The 26,207-nt window shown below is 53.8% G+C and overlaps 1 protein-coding gene across 2 annotated transcripts in view; it reads right to left on the bottom strand.

Moving 5' to 3' along the window:
* Positions 1–26,207, bottom strand: part of LOC105499661 (Wnt family member 3A) — a 93,991-nt gene that overhangs the window by 31,543 nt on the left and 36,241 nt on the right. The window contains exons 1-2 of one of the 2 annotated variants that reach the window (XM_011772389.2): positions 22,951–23,170; positions 7,419–7,660 (exon numbers count right to left, since the gene is read on the bottom strand). In XM_011772389.2, the coding sequence (XP_011770691.1) occupies positions 7,419–7,660; positions 22,951–23,021 (313 nt within the window). In that variant the 5' untranslated portion in view covers positions 23,022–23,170. Of the gene's footprint in view, positions 1–7,418; positions 7,661–22,950; positions 23,171–26,207 lie in introns of those variants that run through there. The other variant, XM_071081699.1, reaches the window with a different exon arrangement.

Below are 26,207 nucleotides of genomic sequence, written 5' to 3'. Positions count from 1 at the left end.
TACAGGCATGCACCACTGTGTTTCACTAGTATATGTTAACTTACTTTTTGCAAAGATGGGGTCTTGCTATGTTTCCCAGGCTGGTCTTTAACTCCTGGCCTCAAGCAATCCTCCCACCTCGGTCTCAGTGGCACTGATCCCACTCATGAGGCTTTACCCTCATGACCTGACCACCTCCCAAAGGCCCGACTACCTAACACCATCACCTGTGGGTGAGGATTTCAATGTAGGAATGAGGGAGGGGCACAAGCATTCATACTCTTGCAGGGAGGACAGGGAGGAGGGTAAGGTGGCAGTCAGGGGCCCAGGGTTTTTGACCTGAGCAACAGAAAACTGGGGTTGTCCGTTATAAAATGAGGGAGCCAGCAGGGAAGCAGATTTGTGGAGAAGTGAGATGAACTGTGGCCTTGGGCATTCTGCCAGCAGGACCCCCAGGACTGCAAGGTCCCTGGGAGGACTTTCCCAGCATGACCTATTTCGCCTTTGTCTGAGTAGCCTTCCTTCGGCACCGTGGTCTCCAAGGTCTCCTCGGCTTGCTGATCACACGCTCAGCACAGCTGTGGTCCCCTGGGCCCCGCCTCGGCCAGTAGGACTGTGCTGGGTCACCCTGGGATGGATGGTACTATGCACATTCCGCCCTACATGCTGGTCTCCCAAAGTGACCTTGATGCTCCATCGAGTGGTGGGATCTGTGTCCTCTACCCCAGAATACAGCCTGGAACCCAAAAGGAAGCTCCGAGGGCCCTCCAAAAAATTAGACACAAACGGTTAGTACCGACATTGTTAGCTCTCTGGCAAGTAGTCAAAGGGTCACCGCAACCCAGTGAAAGTCAACTTGAGGAAATGGTGACCTTGACTTGCTAGGAGAGCCTGGTGGTGTTTTCATGTGGTGGTGCCCACAAGCCTCCCTGGGACAGTGAAGGCCGGTGTTCCCTGGGCAGGTGGATAGATCTGGAGGGAGTGGAGGAGACCTTTTCCCCAAGGAATTCTTTGTCTGTTTTAACCTGTTTGGGTAAAAAAAAAAAAAAAAATTCGTTTTGCCTAACTCAGAACTCTCTCAGGATGGAGCAGTGGCTAATCGAAGGGTGGTCTTTGAAAACCTTGAAAGTTAAATAAAGCCACTGCCACCTGGGGCAACTGGATAAAGGGCATTTGTGAAAAACCTGCAGCCAATACTGCTGAAAAAAATCAAAGACAACACAAACAAACAGAAACACATCCCATGCTCATGGACAGTAAGAATCAATATTGTGAACATGACAATACTGCCCAAAGCAATCTACAGCTTCAAGGCAATTCCGATCAAAATGCCAACATCATTTTTCACAAAATTAGGAAAAATAATCCTAAAATTTATATGGAACCGGCCGGGTGTGGTGGCTTAAGCCTGTAATCCCAGCACTTTGAGAGGCTAAAGTGGGTGGATCACTTGAGGTCAGGAGTTTGAGACCAGCCTGACTAACATGGCAAAACTCTGTCTCTATTAAAAATACAAAAACCAAAAACAGCAACAACAAAAAATTAGCCAGGTGTTGTGGCACACGCCTGTAATCCCAGTTACTTGGGAGGCTGAGGCAGGGAATCCAGGAGATGGCTTGAAACTGGGAGGCAGAGGTTGCAGTGAGCCGAGATCCCTCCACTGTACTCTAGCCTGGGCAACAGAGTGAGACTCCATCTCAAAAAAAAAAAAAAAAAAAAAATTATATGGAACCAAAAAAGATCCCGAATAACCAAAGCAATCCTAAGCAAAAACAAATTATACTACTAATTATACTACTATACTAATTTGAAGCAAGCTTCAAATTATACTACAAGGCTATGGTGACCAAAACAGCATGGAACTTGTATAAAAGTAGGCACATAAACCAATGGAACAGAATAGAGAACCCAGAAATAAAGCCAAAAATGTACAGACAGCTGATCTTTGACAAAGCATTAACTGGAAAAAGGTCACCCTACTTAATAATTGGTGCTGGGGAAACTGGCAAACCACATGTAGGAGAATGAAACTGGATGCTAATCTTTCACCTTATACAAAAATCAACTCCAGATGGATCAAAGACTTAAATCTAAGACCTGAAGCTATAAAAATTCTAGAAGACAACATTGGAAAAACTCTTCTAGACATCAACCTAGGCAAATAATTCATGACTAAGAGCCCCAAAACAATGCAACAAAAATAAAAATAAATAAATGGGACCTAATTGAATTAAAAAGCTTCTGCACACAAAAATAAATAGTCATCAGAGTAAACAGATAACCCACAGAGTGGGAAAAAATATTCACAAACCATGCATTTGACAAAGGGCTTATATCCAGAATTGACAAGGAATTCAAACAAATCAGCAAGAAAAAACAAATAATCCCATTAAAAAGTGGGTAAGAGACATGAATAGACATTCTCAAAATAAGATATACAAATGGCCAACAAACATAGGTAAAAATGGTCAACATCACTAATCATCAGGGAAACACAAATTAAAACCACAACGAGATACCACCTTACTCTTGCAAGGACGTCATTATTAAAAAATCAAAAAACAATAGATGTTGGTGTGGATGTGGGGAAAAGAGGATGCTTATACACTACTGGTAGGAATGTCAGCCAGTTCAACCACTGTGGAAAACAGTATGGCAATTCCTTAAAGAGCTGAAAGTAGTTCTATCATTCAATCTAGCAATCCCACTACCCAAAGGAAAAGAAGTTATTATATGAAAAAGACACTTTCACACATATGTTCACAGCAGCACAATTCCCAATTGCAAACATGTGGAACCAGCCTAAGTGCCCATCAACTCATGAGTGGATAAAGAAAATGTGGTGTATAAGGCCAGGCACGGTGGCTCACGCCTGTAATCCCAGCACTTAGGGAGGCTGAGGCAGGTTGATCACCTGATGTCAGGAAGTCAGGACAAGCCCAACGTGATGAAACCCTGTCTGTACTGAAAAAACAAAAATTAGTGAGGCTTGGTGGCAGGCACCTGTAGTCTCAGCTACTCTGGAGGCTGAGGCAGGAGAATCACTTGAAACCAGGAGGTAGAGGTTGCAGTGAGCTGAGATCGCACCACTGCACTCCAAGCTGGATGACAGAGCGAGACCCTATCTCAAAAACAAAAAATAAAAGAAAATAAAGAAAATGTGGTATATATACACCATGGAATACTACTCAGACATTAACAGGAATGAAATAATGTCGTTTGCAGTAATTTGGATGGAGCTGGAAGCCATTATTCTAAGTGAAATAACTCAGGAGTGGAAAACCAAATACCCTGTGTCCTCACTTACAAGTGGGAGATAAGCTATGAGAACACAAAGGCAGACAGAGTGATATCACGGACACTGGAGACTCAGAAGGGGGAGGTTGGGAGGGAAGCTAGGGATAAAACACTACGTATTGGGTACAGTGTACATTATTTAGGTGAGGGGTGCACTAAAATCTCAGTTAACCACTAACAATTCGTCCATGTAACAAAAAAACACTTGTACCCCAAAAGTTATTGAAATAGGAATTAAAAATAAATAAATAAGAACAAATAAAGAAAAACATGCAGCCAACACCATATATGCAGGCAGCTCAAAGTTTTCACCCTAAGATCAGGAGCAAGGGAAAGATGCCCACTTTTACCATTTCTGTTCAACATAGCACTGGAAGTCCTAGCCAGAGCAATTAGGAAAGAAAAAGAAATAAAAGACATCCAAATAAGAAAGGAAGAAAGGCAGCAGTTTCCATCCACAGATGACATCAACCTGTATGTAGAAAATTCTACACAATTCACCAAAACCCTCTCAAAGCTAACAAATAAATTAAGCAGGGTTACAGTTGAGGATCAAAACTCAAAAAAATGTATTTCTTGATTAAAAAGTTGTATTTCTATATATTAACAACGGAAAATCTGAAAAAAAAATTAAGAAAACAATTACAAGCTGGTCACAGTGGCTCACACCTGTGGTTACAGGCACTTTGGAAGGCCGAGGTGGGAGGATTGCTTGAGCCCAGAAGTTCAAGACCAGCCTGGGTAATATAGGGAGACCTCCATCTCTACCAAAAAAAAAAAATACAAAAAATTAGCCAAGCATGGCTACTCAGGAGGCTGAGGCAGCAGAATTACTTGAGCCTGGGAGATGGAAGTGCAATGAGCCCAGATGGTGCCACTGCACTCCAGCCTAGGCGACAGAGACAGACACTGTCTCAAACCAAAAAAAAAAAAAAAAAAAAAGAAAAGAAAAATGATTCAATTGACAATAGCATCAAAAAGAAAAAAAGTACTTAGGAATACATTAACCATGAAGGTACACAACTCATACCATGAAAACTACAAAACATGGCTGAAAGAAATTACAGAAGCTGGGCACAGTGGCTCATGCCCTATAATCCCAACACTTTGGGAGGCCAGGGTGGGCGGATCGCTTCAGCCCAGGAGTTAGAGACCAGTCTGGCCAACACAGCAAAACCTCATCTCTACAAAAAATACAAAAATCACGGGGGCATAGTGGCACATGCCTATAGTCCCAGCTACTTGGGAGGCTAAAGCAGGAGGATCGCTTGAACCTGGAAGGTCAAGGCTGCAATGAGCCGTGATCATGCCACTGCACTCCAGCCTGAGCAACATGAGCAACAGAGTGAGACCTTGTCTCAAAAAACAAACAAACAAACAAAACAAAACAAAACAAAACAAAAACAAAATTAAAGAAGATCTAAATAAATGGAAAGATTCTGAGCTCCTGGATTAAAGGCCTTAATATTGTTAAAGAGGCCGGGCACGGTGGCTCAAGCCTGTAATCCCAGCACTTTGGGAGGCCAAGATGGGCGGATCACGAGGTCAGGAGATTGAGACTATCCTGGCTAACACGGTGAAACCCTGTCTCTACTAAAAAATACAAAAAACTAGCTGGGCGAGGTGGCGGGCTCCTGTAGTCCCAGCTACTTGGGAGGCTGAGGCAGGAGAATGGCATAAACTCGAGAGGTGGAGCTTGCAGTGAGCTGAGATCCGCGGCCACTGCACTCCAGCCTGGGCGACAGAGCGAGACTCCATCTCAAAAAAAAAAAAAAAAAATATTGTTAAGGAGGCAATGCTTCTCAAGGCAACCTACAGAATCAATGAAATCCCCATGAAAATCCCAGCAGCATTTTTTTTTCACAAATGGAAAAATTGCTCCTAAAATTTACATATAGTTGAAAGGGACCCCAAATAGCCAAAACAATCTTTTTTCCTGTCCCCTCCAAACAATCTGGAAAAGAAAGAACAAAGTTGGAAAACTTACTCTTCCCAATTTCAAAACATACCACAAAGCTACAACAATCAAAATAGTGTGGTATTGGTGACAGACAGACATACAGACCAATAGACTGGAATTGAGAGTCCAGAAATAAACATATACGTCTATGAGCAATTGAGTTTCAGCAAGGGTGCCAAGACCATTTGATGGGAAAACGAATAGTTTTTTCAATAGAAAGCACTGGAATAACTGAATTTCCACACACAAAAAAATGTGGTTGGATTCCTACCTCATACTACATACAAAGATGAGCTCAAAATAGATCAAATACATCTATGTAAAAGACAAACTATTAGGTTCTTTGAAGAAAACATAGTGTGAATCTTTGTGACCTTAGGTTAGCTAATTCTTGCTTCCATATGACATCTAAATAAATTGGATTTCACCAAAATTAAAACATTTTGTGTATCAAAGGACACTCTCACAAAAATGAAAAAACCTACACAATGAGAGAGAAATATTCACCAATCATACATCTAATGCACGTCCAGTATCCAGAATATATAAAGAACACTCACAACTCAACAACACAAAGACAAAAAATCCAATTTAAAAATGGGCAAAGGACTTGACTAAACATTTCAAAGAAGATCTACAGCTGGCCCCAAAGCCCATGAAATGGTGCTTGGCATCATCAGTCATCAGGGAAGTGCAAACTGAAATCAGAAGGAGGTTCTAGTTCACACTCTAGAATGGCTAGAAGTAAGAAATACAAGCACCAGATAACAGTGTGTCAGCGAGGATGAAGCTGGAACCCTCAAACAATACTGGTAGGAATATAAAATGGTGCAACTGTTGTGGAAAATAGTGTGATGGTTCCAGCACATTGCAGCCTTGACCTCCCAGGTCAAGCAAAGCAAAACAGAATTACCCTGTGACCCAGCAATTCCAATCCTAGATACAGAAACCAAAAGATGTGAAAAAAGGTATTCAAACATATGCATGTCCAAGAAAAGGCCACAGAAGCATTATTCACAGCAGCCAAAAGGTGGAGACCACGCTGATATGCATCAGCCTGAAGAATGAATAAACAAGCATGCTCCATCCATGCAATGGAATATTATTAAGCCATGAACAGGAATGAAGTGCTGAAACTGTCCACAGTGCAGGTGAATCAACACGCTCAGTGAAAAAAAGCCAGACGCAAAATATTGAGCGATGCCGTTTCTTAAACAGGCAGAGTAGCTAAATCACAGGGGAGAAGGTAGGCGGGTGGGTGCCAGGGGCTATGGAATGGAGAAGAACGGGAATGGCTGCTTAATGGGCACAGGTTTCCTTTTTCCCTTTTGGGCACAAGACATTTTGGAACTAGGCAGGTGATGGTTGCACAATTCTGTGAGTATACCAAATGCTACTGAATTGAATACTTTAAAATTGCGGACTTTCTGGTACGTGAATTTCACCTCAACTTTTTAAAAAAAGATGCTAAAATTTTAATCTTGCCCATGTTCTCACCGTCTCTGTCTCCCTGTCTCTCAGTTTCTCTCTGTGTGTCTCTGTCACTCTTTGTCTCTCTCTTTCTATTTCTGTCTCTCTGTCTCTTTGCATCTTTGTGTCTCTGTCTCTCTGTTCCTCTGTGTCTTTCTCTTTTGGTCTCTCTGTCCCTCTCTGTCTCTCTCACTGTATGTGTTTGTCTGTCTGTCTCTGTGTGTGTCTCTGTCTGTCTCTCTCTGCATCTTTCTGTCTCTATCTTTCTCCATCTCACTGTTCCTCTGTGTGTGTCTGTGTCTCTGTCTCTCTCTGTGTCTCTGTCTCTATTTCTTTCTCTCTCTGTCTTTCTCTCTGTTTCTCTTTCTCCTCCAGCGTGCCTCCAAACCTCTCCCTTCTTGTAGGTCTTTCAGTTTGTGTATTTCCTCTGCAAGTCTGGCCTGTGCCCTGGCTCCTGGGAGCAACCCCGCCGCTGGCCATTGTTGGAGTCACCCTAGAATGCCCGCTTTCCTGTCCAGGAGCAGAAGGAGGAGGGATACCTGAATAACCCCACGGGCCCAGATCATCCTCCTGGCAGTAAGTGGGAAGGACCCTAGCGTCCACGTGAGGCGCTGTTCCCACCGTGTGCACAGATAAGAATGTCAGGCTGCGCCAGGCGGGAGACTCTGTCCCACTCCAGACTCATCTGCCCTCCCCCAGACCACTCCTGTACCTTTGTCCAGCACAGGCCCGAAGATGGCCAGGCTGTCATGGACGGTGGTGCAGTTCCACCGGCGGCCACGGAACTGGTGCTGGCACTCCTGGATGCCAATCTTGATGCCCTCGGCCACGCTGGGCATGATCTCCACGTAGTTCCTGCAGAAGCGGAGCTGCTTGGGGACCAGGCCTGGGATGCTGGCGCACAGGATGGGCTGTGAGCCCAGGGAGGAATACTGTGGCCCGACAGCCAGCGACCTGCAGAGGGCAAGACCTGGTGGTGAGTGTGGGGCTGGGACAGTGACACAGATGAGCAGGCTACAGACCCTTTGCTCTGGGGCCTCAAGTGCATTCAGGTTGGGGGTGGGCGAGACGCAGCTTCCACCATGAAGGAAATCCGATTTCTTATTTTGCAAGTAAGATAATTTTTACTTAAAATTCCAATTAAAGATTCTCTATGGCCTCTAAAATAATGTTCATAAACCATGCCTTCTAATTTTTTTTTTTTTTTTTTTTTTGAGACAGGATCACACTGTGTTGCCCAGGCCAGAGTGCAGTGGTATGATCATGGTTCACTGCAACCTCCAGATTAGCTGGGACTACAGGCACACACCACCACAGCCAGCTAATTTTTATTTTTACATTTTGTAGAGACAAGGACCTGCTATGTTGCCCAGGCTGGTCCCAAACTCCTGGCCTCAAGTGACCTCCCGCTAGAGCCTCCCAAAGTGCTGGGATTACAGGCATGAGCCACCTTGCCCAGCTCTTAAGCCTATATGTTATACATGAAGTGCTTGACACAATGCTGTGTGTGGAATAAATACTCAATGCTGGCTATTTAATTTTTTCTAGATGTTTTGATATCATCTATGTGTTTTTCTGTATGTTTTATCTGGAAGTCTGATTTTACAGGGCCAGGAACCTGACCTGCCCTACCCCCAATACTCAGCTCAGAATCCAAGTTGTCCAGATCTGTAATAGGACATGATGCAGCCCTGCATTCCTGCTCAGTACAACTGCCTGGGCCTCGTTCACACCAGGTTGACCTGGAGCCCATTGGGGGACTGAGGGCTAGAACCTGAGAACTCAGGCCGGGGACTGGGTCAGGTGGGGACTGCCCAGAGGAGGGATGCCTTTGGCTTTAGGATTGGAGGAGGAGACCTGGTTTCCGGGATGTAGGCGTGACCCAGCATAGAAATCACCGTGGAACTCAGACCTATCCTGCCAGCCCGCAGGCCGGCTTTTGGCTATGTACCCCTAGATGTAAACACGTGTCCACAGTGAGACGTGTTCAGGAATCTTCCCAGGCCTTTGAGCCTGAGAGCAGGAACTTGGACGCCACCCAAGCATCCGTCAATAGGAGAGTGAATAAACAAATGAAAGCCGCCTCTAGGGTGCCACCCTGCTCAGAAAACCAAAGGCATGGGCTCCCGTGAGCACGTGGGGAGGAGGGGCTCAACCATGAGATGTTCCTGGGGCCCTCTGCATCCCCCAATCTGAACTCAAGACCAGGCAACACTCATCCGCAGGAGAGTCAGCACCGTGGCGACCTCACTCCTCGTTTTCTAGGTCCCAACAGCTCCCAGGCTGTGCTCTGCTTTGGCAAAAGACATTCGACATCTGTGCCTTTTAAATTAATGTAATTAAGTTTAAAATTAATTAAAATACAAGAAATGTAAAACTCAGCCCTTCAGTGGCACCAACCATGCTTCATGTGTGGCCCGTGGCTACCCTGAATGGGACAGTTAGATAGGGAATGTGCCTGTCATCAGGGAAGCTCTGCTGGGCCAGCCTGGCCGAAGTGCTCTGTGTTTAACTGGGATGTTGGTTACATGAGTGCTTCACATCAGAACGAATTGAGCCATGCGCTTAGGGTCTTCCATTTTGCTGTACAAAATACACCTCAATTTAAAGAAATCACCAGGTCCTTTTGGGCACTGGTGGAGGTGGGTGGAGAGAGAGTTCCTCATGCTTATGACCACCTGTCGATGTGTCCACTGGATCCAACCAGTCTGGATCTCTTTAGTAGAGACCCAGCGTTCAGGGTCCCCAGTATGTCTACCCTCTGGAGATCTGGCCTCCCTCTCCCTGGTCACCTTCCCTCCTGTCTGGCCCCCATTTGAGTGCATAACCTCACGCCAGACCCCATGGGCATCCCCAGACCACCACCCAAGCCTGCACCCCTGTGGTCTGTCCTTGCACAGTCAGCTCCCTTGTTCACTCCCTTATCCATTCACTATATGCAGGTACCCTGCCCCGGGTGTCCCTGCACACCCCCTCCACCGTTTTGTAGATGCCAGTACTCCCAGGAAGTCCAGCCCTGATGCAGGCTGGGTTGGTGTCCCTGCTGTAGGTAGCTGGACAGTCTTTTTCCATGTTTCCCTCCCCCATCCTCTCTCTTTCTTTGAGTCCCGGCCACTGGATGACCATCCGGGGTCCCTGGGGTATGGTGTGCACTGCCACTGCCCAAGCCCAAGTGGTGGTGGCCAGGGTCAGCTGTCTCTGATCTGGACTGTGGGAGAGAGGCCTCTAGACAGGAGAAGGTGGGTTGAACCAGGCCAGGGAGGTGACCACAGGGGCTGGACTCGTGGTTTTCAAACCATGCACCTCAGAGCACCCAGGAACCCCAGCAAAGGGGCCTTGAGGTGCCCATGTAGGGTAAGGCTGGGAGACCAACTGTCTGCTTAGCCCAGGACTGCAGGGGCTTCCTTTTTTTGTTTGTTTGTTTTGAGATGGAGTCTCACTCTGTTGCCCAGGCTGGTGCAGTGGTGTGATCTCGGTTCACTGCAACCTCCCCCTCCTGGCTCAAGCGATTCTCCTGCCTCAGCCTCCCGAGTAGCTGAGGTTACAGGTGTGCACCACCACACCTGGTTAAGTTTTGTATTTTTAGTAGAGACGGGGTTTTGCCATGTTGGCCAGGCTGGTCTCAAACTCCTGACCTCAGGTGATCCACCCGCCTTGGCATCCCAAAGTGCTGGGATTACAGGCAAGGGGCTTCCATTTTTAAGCCAGGTTGAGGTAAGGTGGCTGCCCCAGGTGAGGTGCCTCCATTCCATGAACCCAGATGCTTCCCCTTCACCCATTCTATGGCGAGACTCCATGTGGGATGTTGCTTGCAAAACATCCAGCACTGGTTCAGGACGTGCCTGCTACAGTGTTTGGGACAGAGCAGACTGACGTAAGCATAAAAAGATAAGACAGATAGATAGAGAATGGAGAGGGTGGTGGGTGTGAGATAAAGCAGGCTGACTTCAGCGTGAGCTGTGGACACACAAGGCTTTGATGTCCAAAGGCTGCATCTTTTCCAGATGTTTGAAAATTTTCCTAATGGAATGTTGTAGGGGACAAACATTTGAGTGTCATGGCTGAGGCCTGGGAGTGTGTCTGAGAAGGGCTGGGTACCTAGGCTCCAGGGCCAGCCTGGCTTACAGCCAGAGAAGTGAGCAAGAAGTGTCCGAAAGAAGGAAAAACTTGAGTAGTTGAATGTCCTTGTTTACTTGGAGACTTAGAATGAGGAGAAACAAAGGAATCCACTTAGAGTTTGCTGCTTACAAAACAGAGACTGCCCTGGGGGATGTGGCCATTTCCAAGGTGCATCCCTTCTCCGAGGCTAGATGCTGGATTCATTTTGGGGGCTGTCACTCTGCCCACCCCAGAACACTATGACCAGCACGGAGCCAGGGTTACCTGGGCTCTCAGGCTCGGGGCTGGGAGGGGTTGCCTTTTCCCCGGTCTCTAGGGAAAGCAGAGAGGGGGACTCCCAAGTCTGAAGCCTCCGTTCTCAGGGTGCTGAGTCAGTCAGCTCTGTGCCCCTCTCACCCTCCTCCTGGGTATGGCCAGGTTGCAGGTGGCCAGCTGCCATCCCAGAGGTGGCTCCAGCATCCCTGGCCTCTAACAGCTCTGATGGGTCCCCTCCCTTGACGGGCCCTTGTGGATCTGGGGTCAGGATGGGCTTCTCCTGCCTCCTGTGGACCAGAGGGCCCCTCTAGTTCCTTGAGTTGCTTCCTGAGAGATTTCTCCTTCTGACAGCACCAGGCCACCAGAAGGCCTGGGCCACAGACCCTGCCTGAGGAGGGTGGAAAGCTGGCAGGCAGAGGGGGAGCTCCTGTGGGGCCAGGAAATAGTACAGAGGAGGGCCCAGGAGGCTCACTGGGTCGCCAGATTTTGGTTGGGCCTTGAAGGATCAGTTGGGTCATTAAACAGAAAATCAAAAATAAGGCTGGGCACGGTGGCTCATGCCTGTAATCTCAGCACTTTGGAAGGCTGAGGCAGGTGGATTGCTTGAGGCCAGAAGTTCAAGACCAATCTGGGCAACATAGCAAGACCCCATCTCTACAAAAATACAAAAGTTAGCTGGGTGCGGTGGCACACACCTGTAGTCCCAGCTGCCTGGGACTTGAGCCCAGGAGGACAAGGCTACAGTGAGCTCTGATTACACCAGACTGGGTGATAGAGTGAGACCCTGTCTCTAAAAAAAATTAAAAATCTAAACTGCACAGGCACTATCCCTTCCCCAGCCCCCAAAAGCTCCTAGGATCCAAATTTCTAATCCAAGGAGAATGCAGATGCCTGGAATCCATCAGTGCTTGAGAAACCATGACCTGTAACTTCCTCCTCCCACACCCTGTGGGCCAGGCTTGCCTGGGACAAGGGACAGACAGGCCTGTCTCAGGGTCTCGCCAGGGAGTATTGGCTGCAGTGAGTTGGGGAGGGGCTCTGCAAACGGAGAGTGAATAAGAACCCAGTCTTCGAGATCGTGTGTCCCCAGGGTCCTGTTCTCAGCACAGGTTCTCAGGATGCATCAAATACGATGCAACTTGGACTCCCGGATCCGACCTTGGAACATGAAAAGGACGCTCATGCCCAAACTGGGGAGGTCAGTCTGCGTATTTTTTGTAGAGACAGGGTCTTGCAGCACTGGGAGGCAGCAGATACTCCCTCTCCCTTTCCTGCTCATGCTGGCATTTCCTGACCACCTCTGAGTTCCAACACCTAAGCTTCTCAGATCCAGAGAAGAAGAAGGATCTGAGGGCCAGGCTGCCACCTCCGGCATCTTGCTAGGCAAGCTCCAGGGACCTGAGCCACCGCTGTCTCCGCCAGACTATCGACATGGCCTTTATTATTTGTAAAATTTTATTAATTTACTGTTTTAGAGATGAAGTCTTGCTCTGTCATCCAGGCTAAGGGCTCACTGCAGCCTTGACCTTCAGGGTTCAAGGGATCCTCCCATCTTAGCCTCAGCCTTCCAAGTAGTTGGAACCACAGGTCTGTGCCACGATGCCTGGCTAACTTCTGTATTTTTTGTAGAGATGGGGTCTTTCTATGTTGCCCAGGCTGGTCTTGAACTCCTGGACTCAAACCATCCTACCGCCTTGGCCTTCCAAAATGCTGAAATTACAGGTGTGAACCACCGCGCCCGGCCACTGTGGTCTTTAGAGAGCTAGTCCCTCCTCTTCCCTCCTCCTGCGGCCTCTCCACCTTTCCAGCACTCTTGTCTCTGAAAGGGAGCCTTGCTGAAGCTGGTTGTTTCTCCCTTCCACTACCCAGCATTGCTCCTGTTACTACCACCACCCAGCCCCTTACCTGGCCTCCACCTGCTGGGCAGAGCTCACTGGTGACCTGACCACAGGTTCCAGTCATGTGGCTCCCCAAAACCCACATGACCTGCATAGGTGGCACTGGGACCTCCCAGAGCAGCAAGCCAAGGCTCAGGGAATGGAGCTTTGCCACAGCTACTGGCTAATACAGCAGAACAGGGCTTCCTGCATGCTGGCCTTCAGGGGCCGCTGCTTTCTAAGATCCTACAATACCCTTCAAATGTGTTGATGTAGTTTGGATGTGTGTCCCCTCCAAATCTCATGTTGAAATGCAAACCCCAGTGTTGGAGGTGGGGCCTAGTGGGTCCCACCCATTTAGGTCTCAGAGGCAGATCACTCGTGAATGGCATGGTGCCCTCCCTGCGGTAATGAGTTCATGCAGGAGCTGGTTGTTAGAAGGAGCCTGGCACCCTCCCCTGCTCCCTCTCCCATGTGTGCACATGTACCCCCCCTTTACCTTCCACCATGAGTGGAAGCTCCCTGAGGCCTCAGCAGAAGTAGATGTTGGTGCCATGCTTGTACAGCCTGCAGAACCCTAAGCCAATTAAACCTTTTTTCTTTCTAGTCTCAGGCATTCCTTTATAGCAATGCAGAATGGACGAGTACATGTATGAAACCCCAGTCCCTGCAAAATAACATTTACAAACGAGTCAGAGATAAATGGCGCAAGTCACACAGAGCCTGGACAGCCTCCTTGCAGCTGACGACCCAAGACATCACAGGGCTTCCTGTCCCCAATGCAGCCCCCTTTCCACCCCAGGAGGCCACCCGGGGGCCATGGGTGGTGGCCCTAACTGTTGCACCTGCAGCTTTGGGACTGTTGGAACCTCAGTTTCCCCAGCTGAACTGGGTGGTCATGGTTTAGAGCAGGTTCCTCTAAAGGGTGGCCCCAGAAGCATGAGTGCCATGGGGAACGTGTGCTAGGTTCACCCAGGCTGCCTCTGGCTTGGACCTTCTAAGGCTAACAGGGAAACTTCTACGGCTCTTGAGTCTAAACTTGCTTCATGGCCATGTCTGTCTTCACGAGGACTCTGAGGGTCCTTGGGGGCTCCCTTGGGCCAAGTCTCTGGGGAGTCAGTCTTGCTGATAATCACCCTGGGGGGGCCAGGGACCTACCTCCACCCCAAAAAAGGGTCCCCAAAAGAGCAAGGTAGTAGCAGACTCTTAAAGCATGTGGGGGGATGGAAAGGGACATCAGGTGCCCGGAAGGTGACAGGCATGGACAGACCCTGAGCACTGGCTGTCAGTCTGTGGCTCCTGCCTGCTCATGGCCTTGGGCGGAGCAGCCACGAGTGGCCACTGTCCTGCCTGGTGCCCTAAGACAAGCGTGGCCCCAGCCAGCAGTCAGGGCCAGGAGCTCCCACTTGGGCTTCTGATGAATTCTCCAATCTCTCCTTCGACCTCTCCCACGCTTTGTAGGCATGCAAACAAGTGTCTGGTCAGGGACGAAGGGTCCTTGCTGAGGGTCACTCACACAAAGAACCACAGGTAAGCACTTGGGCGGCGCGAGAGGGAGGGAGGGGGCGGTGATCTTGTCAACCGTCACTCCCTACTCACTTCCTGGATGGATGCCATCGATCTGGATCTCAGTGAGGTCTGGGCCCTGCCTCGGGGCGGTGGGAACAGCAGGGGCAGGAAGGCTGGGCCCAATCCCCCGGGAGAGGCTGAGGCCAGCCTGCCCTCCCTGACCCCATGCCCTGCACCCCGAGCCTGTGATTCACCGGATGGGGAATTCATTCCCTTTCCCCTCTCACTGCCAACACCACAGTGTCCCAGGAAGAGTCCATGTTTCCCACGTCCAGCCGCCACACAGCTGAGTGGCTGGAATTCTAACTGCCCAACTGGATGGGACACCAGATATCCCTCTGGCCATGCAAAATCAGTGTCCCAAGGGAATGTGCCCCTGCTCTTCCAATATCTCCAGCCTCTCTTGCTCTGTCCCCTTTCCCTGGAATCCCAGCTCTGGAGTGAACGGCAGAGCTGGGCTAGCAGATCGCAGCACTCCAGCACCACAAGGCCTACTGGAACCATCGTGTAATCATCCAGAAGTCCCCAGAAACGGAGATGATGCTTAGTGAGTTTTCAAAAACGGAACACAAACTGTTTCTGTTCTTAGAAAAACAAAAAGTTGAAAAAGTTGATAAGATCACAGACTTGTCTTTCCTTCCAGATTTTTACAAATGCTGTTAGGTTCTTCCCCCCCCCTACCCAATAATAGTTTGTTTTGAATGGGAGGCTGTCATATTCACTCAGAACACACACAAATGTAGTTTTGTAAAATGGCCCCAGTCTCTAGACCCACGGCTCCCACCGGTGGCCAAAGTCACAGCAGCCATGCCTGCAGCCCACAAGCACTAATGGTTTTTCTTCCTCACTCCCTCACTTCTGTCGAAAGGCCAGGCAGCTCGCCAGAGGTACGGCAGAGACGCTGGCTGTGACATGCAGGGGAGGAAGGAGGCTGGCTCAGGACCACAAGGCAGGCGGTAGGCTAGCCCAGTCCAGACCATGCTGGCCTCTCCGGCTTGGTTTGGTCCCATGTGCAATTTCCCATCTTATGTGGTGGCACTGGAGGTGCTAACTAATCCCTATGGATGGAGGCTCAGGGCAAAGCGTGGAGGCCTTCTGGCAGCCACACAGCTGTGGGGATCCTGAGTGGCCATCACATCCAGCCTCCACTATTCCCGTGCAAGTCCTTCTGAGGCTGGCAGGCTCTTAGGTTTCTCAAGTCCAGGCCTGGTGTCTTTCAGCAGTAAAATTTAGCAAACTCAGAGCACCCATGTACCAGGGGCACAGCTCTGTGCTTGCATGTTTGCTGGGGGCGTGGGGACCTCACAGTAATGCTCCACCCAGGTGTGTGGACAGGAGGCCTGGAAGGCAGGCATGGGCTTCAACTAGGGCCCTGTTACTCATTTGTTTGTTTGCTCTTTCTCTCTTTCCCCTCTGGGGCCTCAGTTTCCCCATCTGCCTAAAGGGGTTATGGACCCCTCTCCTACCTGAAGCTCTGAGAGAGGGGAACAGTGCGTGGAATGGGGGCACTGCTCTCAGGCCCTGCTGCCCTGCTGGATGTCATCTCAGCCTCCTCCTGGCCCGAGAGGGACCCAGTGCACCCCACTCGCGGGCCTGCCAGGGCTGCCCCTCCAGGATGCAATTTGTGCCCTGAGCCCAGCTGGCCACCTCCTGGGACCCCTCTGGCTCCAGCACAGCTGCAACACAGGCAGGTATGGAGGACCAGGGCAGGTGCGTGTCTCTGCCATGGAGGGTCCTGCTTGGGCCAGTGGGCTTCCCCTCTGTGGAGCCTCTGGAGCAAACATCCTGTTCCAAATCTTTGTCTTCTTAAGATCAGAGCCACTCCATGGGCAAGGATAAGGTTTCCTTCCACAGACCTGAAGCTCAGAGTGTTTGTCTGTTGGTGGATGACATCCCAGCTCACCCAGGCTGAGACTTCCCAAGGGTGCCCACCTGCCCGGGAGACCCCTGAGGCTCTGGCTTCTCCTCACACCCAGTGGTGGAACTGCAGCTGCCTGGAAGACCACTCTTGGCAGCTCAAGCACCTTGTGAGCTGGCTAGGGTCCCCAGGATTTAGAGCCCCCAGGTCCCTCCTGGGTGTCGGCACCCCTTCCCAGTCCAGGCTGCCCAGCCCTGCCTGGAGCTTTCCCAACCCGCACCTCCTCCTGCCCGCCGGCCCAGCTGGGATTACTGACACATACTTTGAACGAGTCCCAGCAGGCACAGCGGCTCCTGTGCCCGCGGCCACGCACTTGCCAGTTTCCCTGGGCGGCAGCGGCACGTTTTGCCGGGGAAGGAATGTGGAAGCAGCAATGTGAGAGACACCTCCAGGGTGTCACCTGGGGAGGCCAGTAGGGAGGCCAAGGAGGAGGCCATGTGCCCCTCACCAGCCTCAGGGTTGTAACCAGTGAGGGGTGGGGTGGGGTGGGGGATTGTCCAACATTAAAGTGCACAGCCTGGGCCACGAAGCAAGACTCCATCTCAACAAAAAATAAAAAACATTAGCTAGGCGTAGTGGCATGAGCCTGTAATCCCAGCTACACACAAGGGGCCAGGATGGGCGGATTGCTGGAGCCCAGGAGGTTGAGACCAGCCTGGGCCACATGGTGAAACCAGTCTCTACAAAAATACAAAAATTAGCTGGGCGTGGTGGTGCGTGCCTGTGGCCCCAGCTACTCAGGAGGCTGAGATGGGAGGATCGTTTGAGCCCATGAGGGTCGAGGCTGCAGTGAGCCGAGATCACATCTCTGCACTCCAGCCTTGGTGACAGAGTGAGACCCTATCTATGGGGCTGTACAGGTCTCCTTTGTGAATGACATTCTTTTCCTTCAGCCTCGGTAGCTGCAGCTCAGCACTTCCCAGGTACCATTCGGGGCACTGGCTCTCATCCCTAGGGAGCCTTTTCTCTTCAGGAGCCAGAACCAGCCTCCTTGGCACCTGCAACCTCTGCCCCAGCCCCGCCCCTTGAGCCACACAGAGTCTAATCCTTCTTCCCCAACCAACTGCCTTCAGAGACATGAAGTGGGTCTTCTGAACAGAAACAGCAACGCAGTCCTTCAACTACTCGTAAAGGGGGCAAGTTAGAAGACTCGCGTTTTGGTCAAAAATCCAATGGATAAGGGCTACAGGCAGTGGTCCACATTGAGAGACCTCCCCACCCCCATCACTGCAGGTGTGGCTTCAGGCTGGCTTTCTCAGACTAGAGTCCCAACAGAGGGATGCTGTTGGTTTGTTTTTAAATTTCCATTATTACAAAATCCACAGGAATGGTTGCAGCACTGTCAAACCGCTACAATGTCACCAAATCCTTTTTAAATTCCCAATTTCTGTTCTGGTTTCTTCATGGACAGATGGTCAAGCGTTCACATTTGGGCTCTGCACGGTAGGCCCCACGTTGAGAAGCCCCAACGGGGTCCCTTGATGGAGATGGCACGAGCCCTGTTGCCTGCATCTTGGGAGGGCTGCTGGACACTGGAGCTTCCCTCCTCACAGCATGGCGATGTGCACAAGGGACCCAGTGGAAGAAGTGGCCACTGAGTGGTCACCACCCCTAAGACTAGGCTGCTGTGACTGTATCTACTCATCCTGTTCTCCCTGCTACAAAGGATTCCAGGAGGCTTATGCGAAGCAAACATCGTTGGAACAAGTCTCTTGAGTCAGAGGGGCAGCTGGCCTCAAGGGCCCAAGTTGGCCAGTGCCTGAGGTGCCAGTGCCAGGCAGGAGGAGCTTTTGTGCTCTGAAAGGGCGTGGTGGGTCCCTGTGGTGGCTATGGATCTGTGGCCACTCCTGACTGTCACCCTCAGGAGGGGTTTGTGTGTGGGCAGCTCTGAGGGGCAATGCCACCCCAGGGCCCTGAGATCCCACAGCTCTGGGAGGGCTGGCCTAATGACTCCACTCAACTCGTTTCATGAGTTTTATTTACTAGTGACTGCTGTCCTCAGTGCCAGAGGCAGAGATGAGAGACAGAAACTGCAAAAGACAGAGAGACAGAGATTAAAAGAGATAGAGTGATAGAAACAGGCAGAGAGAGACAGACGGACAAAGAGTGAAAGAGGCAGAGACAGACACAGAGAGATAGAGACAGAGATGGGCAGAGACAGATACAGGGAAGAGCCAGACAGACAGGGAGAGACTGAGAGACAAAGGTATGGAGACATGGAGGAACAGAGACAGGGAACAGAGAAACTGACAGAGAGACACAGACAGATGCAGGCAAAGGGGGAAGGAAGAAGAGGCTAGGGTGAGGCCGGGCCTGTGGAGGGAGTGTGCCAGTCGCAGGCTAATGTGGAGGCAGGGCAACTCCAGGAGTGGCACCCATCCCTCCTATCACGAGGCCCTTTCCATCTGAGCTTTTGGGTACCCTGGGCCATGTCCCTGCCCTGCCCGACTGGCCCCTCTCAGTCCCCGAAACACCCGTGCTGCAGTCACCTGCCCACACGCCGCACATGTCTGCCTGACCCATCATTCCAGCCGAGCTCCTTCCCTCCTGCACCCCTTCCTGGCTCCTGCCCGCTAAGCTGCCTCTTCACCTGACCCGTCTTCCAGTCAAGCTGTCTCCCCACCACAGTGAGGCCCATCAGGACTGAGGACACGGGGCGAGGTGCCTGGAGGTGGTGTGGTGCAGACACTGGCTGAGTAGGGCCTCCAGGGGTGCCAGCCCTCCAGCCCATGAAGGGCTGGGATGAGGGGCTGAGCTCTTGTGCCCAGGAGGTTGTTTGCACCCATGAGTGTGTAGGAGAGTGGAGGGCCTGAAAGTGTCTACATGTTTTGTCGAGGGCTGTGTGAGGTGCCCTATAAAAATGGAGGTCACGATGTGTTTCTGTCATAGTGACAAGCTGGAGGTCCAGAGGGATGTGAGGGGGACCCTGGAGGGAGCATGAGTGAGGCTGTGGAGCAGGTCAGGGGCAGGGAAAAGGCTGAACACGACCCACACTGCACTTCCCTGGAACAACCGGGGTGGCCATCTATAGGCAGCCAGGCCTCTGTGCTCAGGAGCCCACAGTCCAGCAGGAGCTGGTGATGGCTGGGCAGAAGGAACGGCCTGAGAGGGAGAGCAGGGCTGGGTGAGGGGCGGAGCTTGCTGTGCTCTGACAGGCAGCAGGGGTGGCTATCGCCAGGCCTGGTAGCAACTCCAGGTGGCTGGGAGGGTGTAAGTCCCAGGGGAGGGCCCGGACTGAGAATGGAAGCAGGAGGTGGCCGTGGCGGGAGTGCCACAGCCCAGTCTGGTAAAGGCAGCAGAGGGACTTGAAAGATGAACAAAATCCAATTGCGAGCCCCAAAGTGGGCTTGGACCCTGGGGAGGTGGTGGCGGGAGGCACAGGCCTACGTCTAGGGTCCTGGTGGGGTCCCTGGGGAGATGACAAGATGCCATTAACCCAGACATGAGAAGAAGAAGGGAGAAGTGCTCAGAGTGCCCTGGAGTGCGGGCGTGCCCGGGGATTGTTCTCAGATGGGGCCTTGGTCTCCTTGCAGCGCAACTGCCCTGTCCTCTGTCCATGTGGGCTCTTCCATGAATTCTTGTTCCTGAGAACTCAGCTTAGAAGGGGTGTGCAGGGAGGTGGGGGTCACTAGGTTCCTGCCGTCTGTGGCCTCATGGGACGTAGGTGGTCAGGTGCATAGGCCTTGGTTTGGTCTCCTGCCTGGCTCCTGTCTGTCACTGGATGAGCTCAGAATGGATGCCCCTGGACATCTGTGCAGCTCTGAGCCATTCAGTGTTAGACCAGGCCCGTCTCTGCATTTCAGACCCACTCGGCCTTGGGACTGCTGGCATCTGCTGCGTGGGTGTAAGACACCTCTGGGCCACCCAGCCCTGGGGAGGCAGGTGGCCCTTCACTCTCTCACAGTGCTGCTGGCCACACAGGGACACCTTTGCCTCTCCCTCTGCCAACTTCAAAAGCCTAATTACCCTGAATTGGGCTGTTTCCTGGTTTGTTTCTCCAGGTGAGGAGATTCCCCTTCACTTTCACTTTCATGTGCTGGTGATGGTGGAGGGGGGAGAAGCAAGGGGCCAGCAGCTTCATGTTAGGGAGGGGCTGGGGGCGCAGGTGAGGAGTTACAGAGAAGCCACCCACCCCAGCCTGCTCTGCTCCACTGGGGCTCACCAGGAGCCCACCTGGCAGGGGCCAAGGTCCCTTCCTCCCCTGGTGATGCTTAATCTGGGGAGGATGCTGGGAGACAGGAGAAAGGAGGAGACGCTCTACTGGGTAGAAGACTTGGAGAAAGAGAGAGAATCTTCCCTGGCTATTAAACTGCAGGACACAAGTGGCAGGGGTCCAGCAGCAGGGGTCCTGCAGCGCTGTGTCCTTCTGTGAGTCTTCCTCCCTATGCTGCCGGTGTGCTGCTCACGCCTGGGGGAAGGCATGTCCTTGCTCAAGCACGAGCAGCCTGCCTGGGGGCAGAGAGGGGATCAAGAAGGGGGCAGACTTGTCCCCAGGAAGCCAGCCTCCCCCAAGCGGAGGCTGCTTCTCAGGAAGCAGAGAATCCCCAAGTGTGAGAACCCTACTGAGAACAAAGTGGGGGTGGGGATGGGGGAGGGGTCCTCACCACCCACCCACATCAGTGTCAGGTGGGGGTTCTATGTCCTCCTTCCCTGTGTGGCCAAAGGACTGTCCTGTACTCTTGATGGGAGGGTGGGGAGGGTACAGGGACTTCACTTCTCTGCTCCTCCTGGCTCCCCTGCAGAATACCTGAGTGTCCTGGAGGGTGTCTCAGGGTCCATTCAGAGTAGAACACAGGGGGCCCAGGTGAAAGGGAGGTATACATGCGTATGAGGTGGACGGGGACCGAGGCTAGGAACCCTCAGGGCCGACAGGACAAAGATCCTAGGGCGCAGGGTTGCCAGGAGGCTGGCGACATTTATGGGAAGGGCGCGGGGGCCAAGGCGCTTCCTTTTGCGCTCAGGAACGCGGCGGGTTCTAATTAGAAGCCTGCCTGGTGCGTAAGCTGGCCGCCCTCAGGGCTCTCTCCGACGAACGCGCTGCCCCTGACTCCCTGCGGCCGTCTGGACGCGCGTCAGTATCCCAGCGCCCCAAGGCGCGCCCTGAGCCTGGCCCTCAGGTGGGCCACTGGGCGCCGCAGGTGCCGCACAGGAAATGGGGCACGCGGAAGTGGGGGTGCGCGGGGGTCCCCGAAGCGCGTCCCCGCGGCCTCGCGGCCTCTTCCAGGCCCGTCAGCTGCCTAGGGCTGCCCTTTCCCCGCCCCGCTGCTCCTGGCCCGGCGCCTCTACCGCGGGAGCCCCCGCTCCTGAACCATCTCGAAGAGAAAAATTATTATCGGATTAGATGTACCTCGGCTCGCTGGGTCTCCCCCCTTCCCCTCGGCGTAATTATTATAATTCCAGGCTGCCGTCGGAGAATGATGGGGAGGGGAGTGTGCATGCTTGTGGGGAGGCTTCTCTCCAACTGCGGGTCCTACCAGCGCTGCGCCTGGCCCTGAGCGCCCACATTCCTGCCACTTGTGTTCCTCAATCTTGGGCATCTCAGAGCGCCCTTAATTCGGAACTGGGGTGACCCTTGCTTGGTGAGGGCTCTGAGGGATCACAAGCCCTGGCGAAAGTGTGGTCCCCGTTCCCCCTCCCACAGGGTATGTGCGGTGGAGGTGGGAGGCCTGAGAGAGACCTTTGGGGACCCTTCCTTTGGTTTATCTGCACTTCCATCGCCAGGCTGGGGAGGGTCTCATGGAACGCGCCTTTTCTGGCATGGAGGGCGCAGCTAAGCGCTTTCTGACTGAGGGTTCTGGAGCCCCTCACACCCCGTGCTTAACTCACCTTTACCTCTCTCTACAGCAGCCCCTCCTCGCTAGGCGGACCCAGGCGAAAGGCTCGCAGAGAGGACCCCTGGAAACCCCCGCGCCCGGACTGCGGCGGGGAGGCGCGCGGGGCCCGGGGCCAGCCCCCAGTGCGCCCCGCCGCCGGCTCTGCGCCACTCCCCGCCGGGTCCCAGCTTTCTTTACGTAACCACGCTGCTCCGAGCTGTTCAGTCTTGTCTCATCGACTTTGTTTTAAAACGTGTGTGTGTGTGTTTGTGTGTAAGATACGGTTTTTGAGGAAAGTCTCCGGCGAATTCCCTCTCGCTTGCCCTCTTCCCTCGCCTGTCCCCTGGCCTCGAGCTGCCTGTCCCCTCGGTGACCGTGCGTGCCGACCTTCTTTCAGCCTCTCCCCAGCCCACTGTTCGCCCTGTCCGACGCCAGGGGCAGCTAGGACCTCCGCAACCTCCCCCACTCCCCCGCTCGGGAATCAATGTCTCCGGAAGCTCCGCCACCCACGCGTCCCAGCGGCCTGAACAGGTCCAAAGTGGCCGTCCAGGAAAACCAACCGCCCGCGGCCCGCACGCTGGGCTGGAGCAGAAGGGCGCGGGCTCCGGCCACCGCGGGGTCCCTGCCCGAGGGGGCCGTCTGCTGCGGGCCCGGCGCACAGGGGCAGGGGCGAACGCGAGGAGGCTCACTCACCACCAGATCGGGTAGCTGCCCAGAGCCTGCTTCAGGCTGCAGAGGAGTAAGAAGTATCCGAGCGGGGCCATCGCCGCGCGAGAGGGCGCGGAGGGCCGGGAGTCCGCCCCGAGAGCTTGAGCGCCGGGGCGGGCCGGGCCCTGGGAGCTGGCGCGGCGGCGTCGCTGGGCCCTCCTGCGACCGCGGGTGCGCGGGTGTGCGCGGGCTCCGAGGGCGGCGCTGCGCCAGGTGGGCCGGCGGCCGGGCTGCGGGCCGAGGCCCGGGGCGGCGCGGGGCGGCGGGGGCGGGGCAGCGCCGCGGGGGGCGCCCGCCAGGGCCGGGGCCCGGGCGGGGCAGGCAGGGGCGGGCGGGGCCCTGGGAGCCCGAGCGGCGGCGGCGGCTTTGGCCCCCTCCTGTTGCCGTGGGTGCCGGTGTGTCTGAGGACGTGCTGGTGTGCGGGCGCCCAGGTGTGTGCGGGGCGCTGGGGTGCGCCAGATGGGCAGGCGGCTGGCCGGGGGCTGCGCGATCCGCAAGTGCCCTCCTGGAGCTCCCGGGCCGCGCCCCTCAAGTCTCCCGGGCCGAGTCCTGGGTTTCCAGCCCCGCGCGCCCTGAGCTCACGGTGGGACCTGCAGTCCCCCTCTCGCTCCCGGTCTATGGCGAGCTCCGTCTCTTGCCCTCGAGGTGGCTGGGCTAGGTCTCCCCTTCATCCAACAACCTGCTTGGGACGGGGGTTTGAGGCGGGAGTGACGGTTGTCTGGTGCACGTCCTTTGGCCCTGTCTGCCTGCGGCCGGACTCCTTCCTCTGAGACCAGGACTGCCCGCGCATTCGGCGGATAGAAAGGGTCCGGGATGGGTGCAGCCTGCAATGGGGACAGCGGCCAGGTGGACCTCCAAGGTGCAGCCACGCGCCTGTGGGTCACAGTGGGGGACGAGTGGGACTCTCTGTGGCGCAGGGATTGACCCCTCCATTTTTCTCCCCATCACTGCACCAGGGAAGAGAACTGTGGAAACCCCTGACGCGATGGGACGATGGGACTGTGGGGAAGCGCAGTGCTGCCCCCAGGTTCTGGGACCACCAACCTCCAGGTCTGCCCAGAGCTATGCAGCCTGTTCAGCCAGAGGGATTTCTGACTATTTAGTTAAGCTGTAGGAGTTTGCTGATGGACAGGGGAAGACCAGAGAGGGAAAGTGACTTGCCCAAGGTCACCCAGTGACCAGTCAACTCTCCAGCTCCCAGTCATTTGCATATTCATATGGAGCCCCAGGAGCCGCCTGGGGAGGTTGCAATTTGCAGAGGGGAAGTGTCTCCAGCCTCCCCTGGGGGACCTGATAACTGGGATGGTCGGGAGGCTGAGGCAGGAGAAGGGAGGTGGAGCTTGCAGTGAGCTGAGATCCGACCACTGCACTCCAGTTTGGGCGACAGAGCGAGAATCCGTCTCAAAAAAAAAAAAAAAAAAAAAAAAAGAGGCACTATCCCACCGGGGCTGGTCCTCCTGCAGTCACACTGTGACCGAAGCTCAGCAGGAATCTTGGTTGCCACTTTGGAATTGAGGAAGGAGGCTCTGGGAGCTTCTGAGAGCTCCAAGCAACTCCAGATTCATCCGTGGTGTGTTCTCTGGGGATCCTGCACTGCCCAGCCTGTGGGCCAGGCCTCCTGTGCTGCTGCAGAGTTGCGGGAGGGAGGTGCATGGAGAGGCAGGGATGGGCATGTGGCCGCTTCTGTGCAGCTTCTCAGAGAGGGGGTGGCTGAGATGTCCCCAGGTGTGTCGCTGGCTGGCTGATGGAGGCAGCTGCTTCCCACAGTGTTCCCCACTCACAACTTGGTTCTGCATTTGCAGAGGGAGCCTGTGGTCCTGTGGACACCAGCCCTAGGGGTCACCTCGTGACTATGTCAGGAGACCTGAATTCAGAGTGACAGCGGTTCTCTTTAAAGAAAAGTTCCCTTTGCTCCTCACTACCTTGGGAATCCAGTTCCCTCTAGGCATGCCCGGCCGCCCACCCCCTTCTCCGAGGCACTGAGGGGGCCCCCACCCTCAGAGGGAAGGAGGGAAGAACTCTGGAATGAAGCCCCCGTGGGGGCAGGGAGGGAGAGGGGAGGGAGCGTGTTTGTGCTCCTCTGGACTTTGCCTTGCAGCAAAAATCCCACCCAATTATGGTACTGGGGGAAACCTGGGCTGCAGGTGGGGTGGGCGACTGAGCCCAGCCTGAGGCACGCAGACTCTTGTTACCCCCACCTCCGCAGCAATGAGGTTCAGGGATTAGAGCCTTGGTGATGGGGAGCCCCCCAGAGGATGCCAGCTCTGCACACACAAAGTAGGGCAGCCTTGCCCACCGACAGGATGGGCCTTATGACCTCACTGAAGGGGGCAGGTGAGCACAGACTGCTCAGTCCTGCTCTCCTGCCCCTTGGTTTCCCAAGCCCCTCCTCCTGGTTGCTTTCTTCTCCCCCATCAGGCCCCATCCCCTGCCAGTGCCACCTGGGTAGTGGACACACAGAGCCGGCCGCTCCCCAGGCTGCGGAAGATGAAGGGAGGAGCAGACCCCGAGGCCTCAGGCAGGAGCTCAGCCTGCCCAGACCCGGCTGTCAAGCGAGGGCTCCTGTTTCTGAAGACTCTGGATACCAGGGAGCCAGGGTAGGCTGCGTGGAGGAGTGGGTGGAGACTTCTGGAACTAGCTCCTGGGCACCTGCCTGTACCATGCGGGGTTCCTCCTTCCCTCTGTGAGCCTCCTGAGCGCCTCGGCTCCAGAGCAGCCAAGTCAGTGGGGCTGGGCTGGGGTGGGGTGGAGAGCAGAGTGGGGGAGCAAGGGTGGGACCCCAGCTGGGTGTCAGGGGCCTGAGGGGCTGCCACTGAGTGTCTTCGGGGCTCGGGTGATGTTGCCTACAGCACCTCTTCTCCCTTGCTTGAGGTGCAGCGGAAGGTGAGGGGCCTCCCTGGAAGCGCCCTCTGCTGTTGCCTAAAGGGAGCTATCCCTGACCAGCCTGTCAAGGTCTACGTCCCCACCTGGCCATTGCGCTGGGGACTGGGATGGGGTAGGTCGAGGTCAAGGCATAGGGCAGGCTCCTGGGGGCATGCCGGGTGGGTGCTGAAAGGTAACTGAGACCTGGCTTTGTCTCCACAGACCTCCTTGTTGGCCAGGACACAGACCTACATTCCAACAGGTAGAATGGGGAGGTGGGTGAGACCTTTACAAGCCAGCATCAGGAAAGGGCTCATGGTCCTCGGAGAGAGCACGTGTGAGAAGGCCTGACAACTGGGCGGCTCTGGAGCTAAGCCCTG

This window comes from Macaca nemestrina, chromosome 1, assembly GCF_043159975.1.
Source record: "Macaca nemestrina isolate mMacNem1 chromosome 1, mMacNem.hap1, whole genome shotgun sequence".
NCBI classification, from domain to species: Eukaryota; Metazoa; Chordata; class Mammalia; order Primates; family Cercopithecidae; genus Macaca; species Macaca nemestrina.
This window is presented reverse-complemented; position numbering and strand designations above follow the sequence as displayed.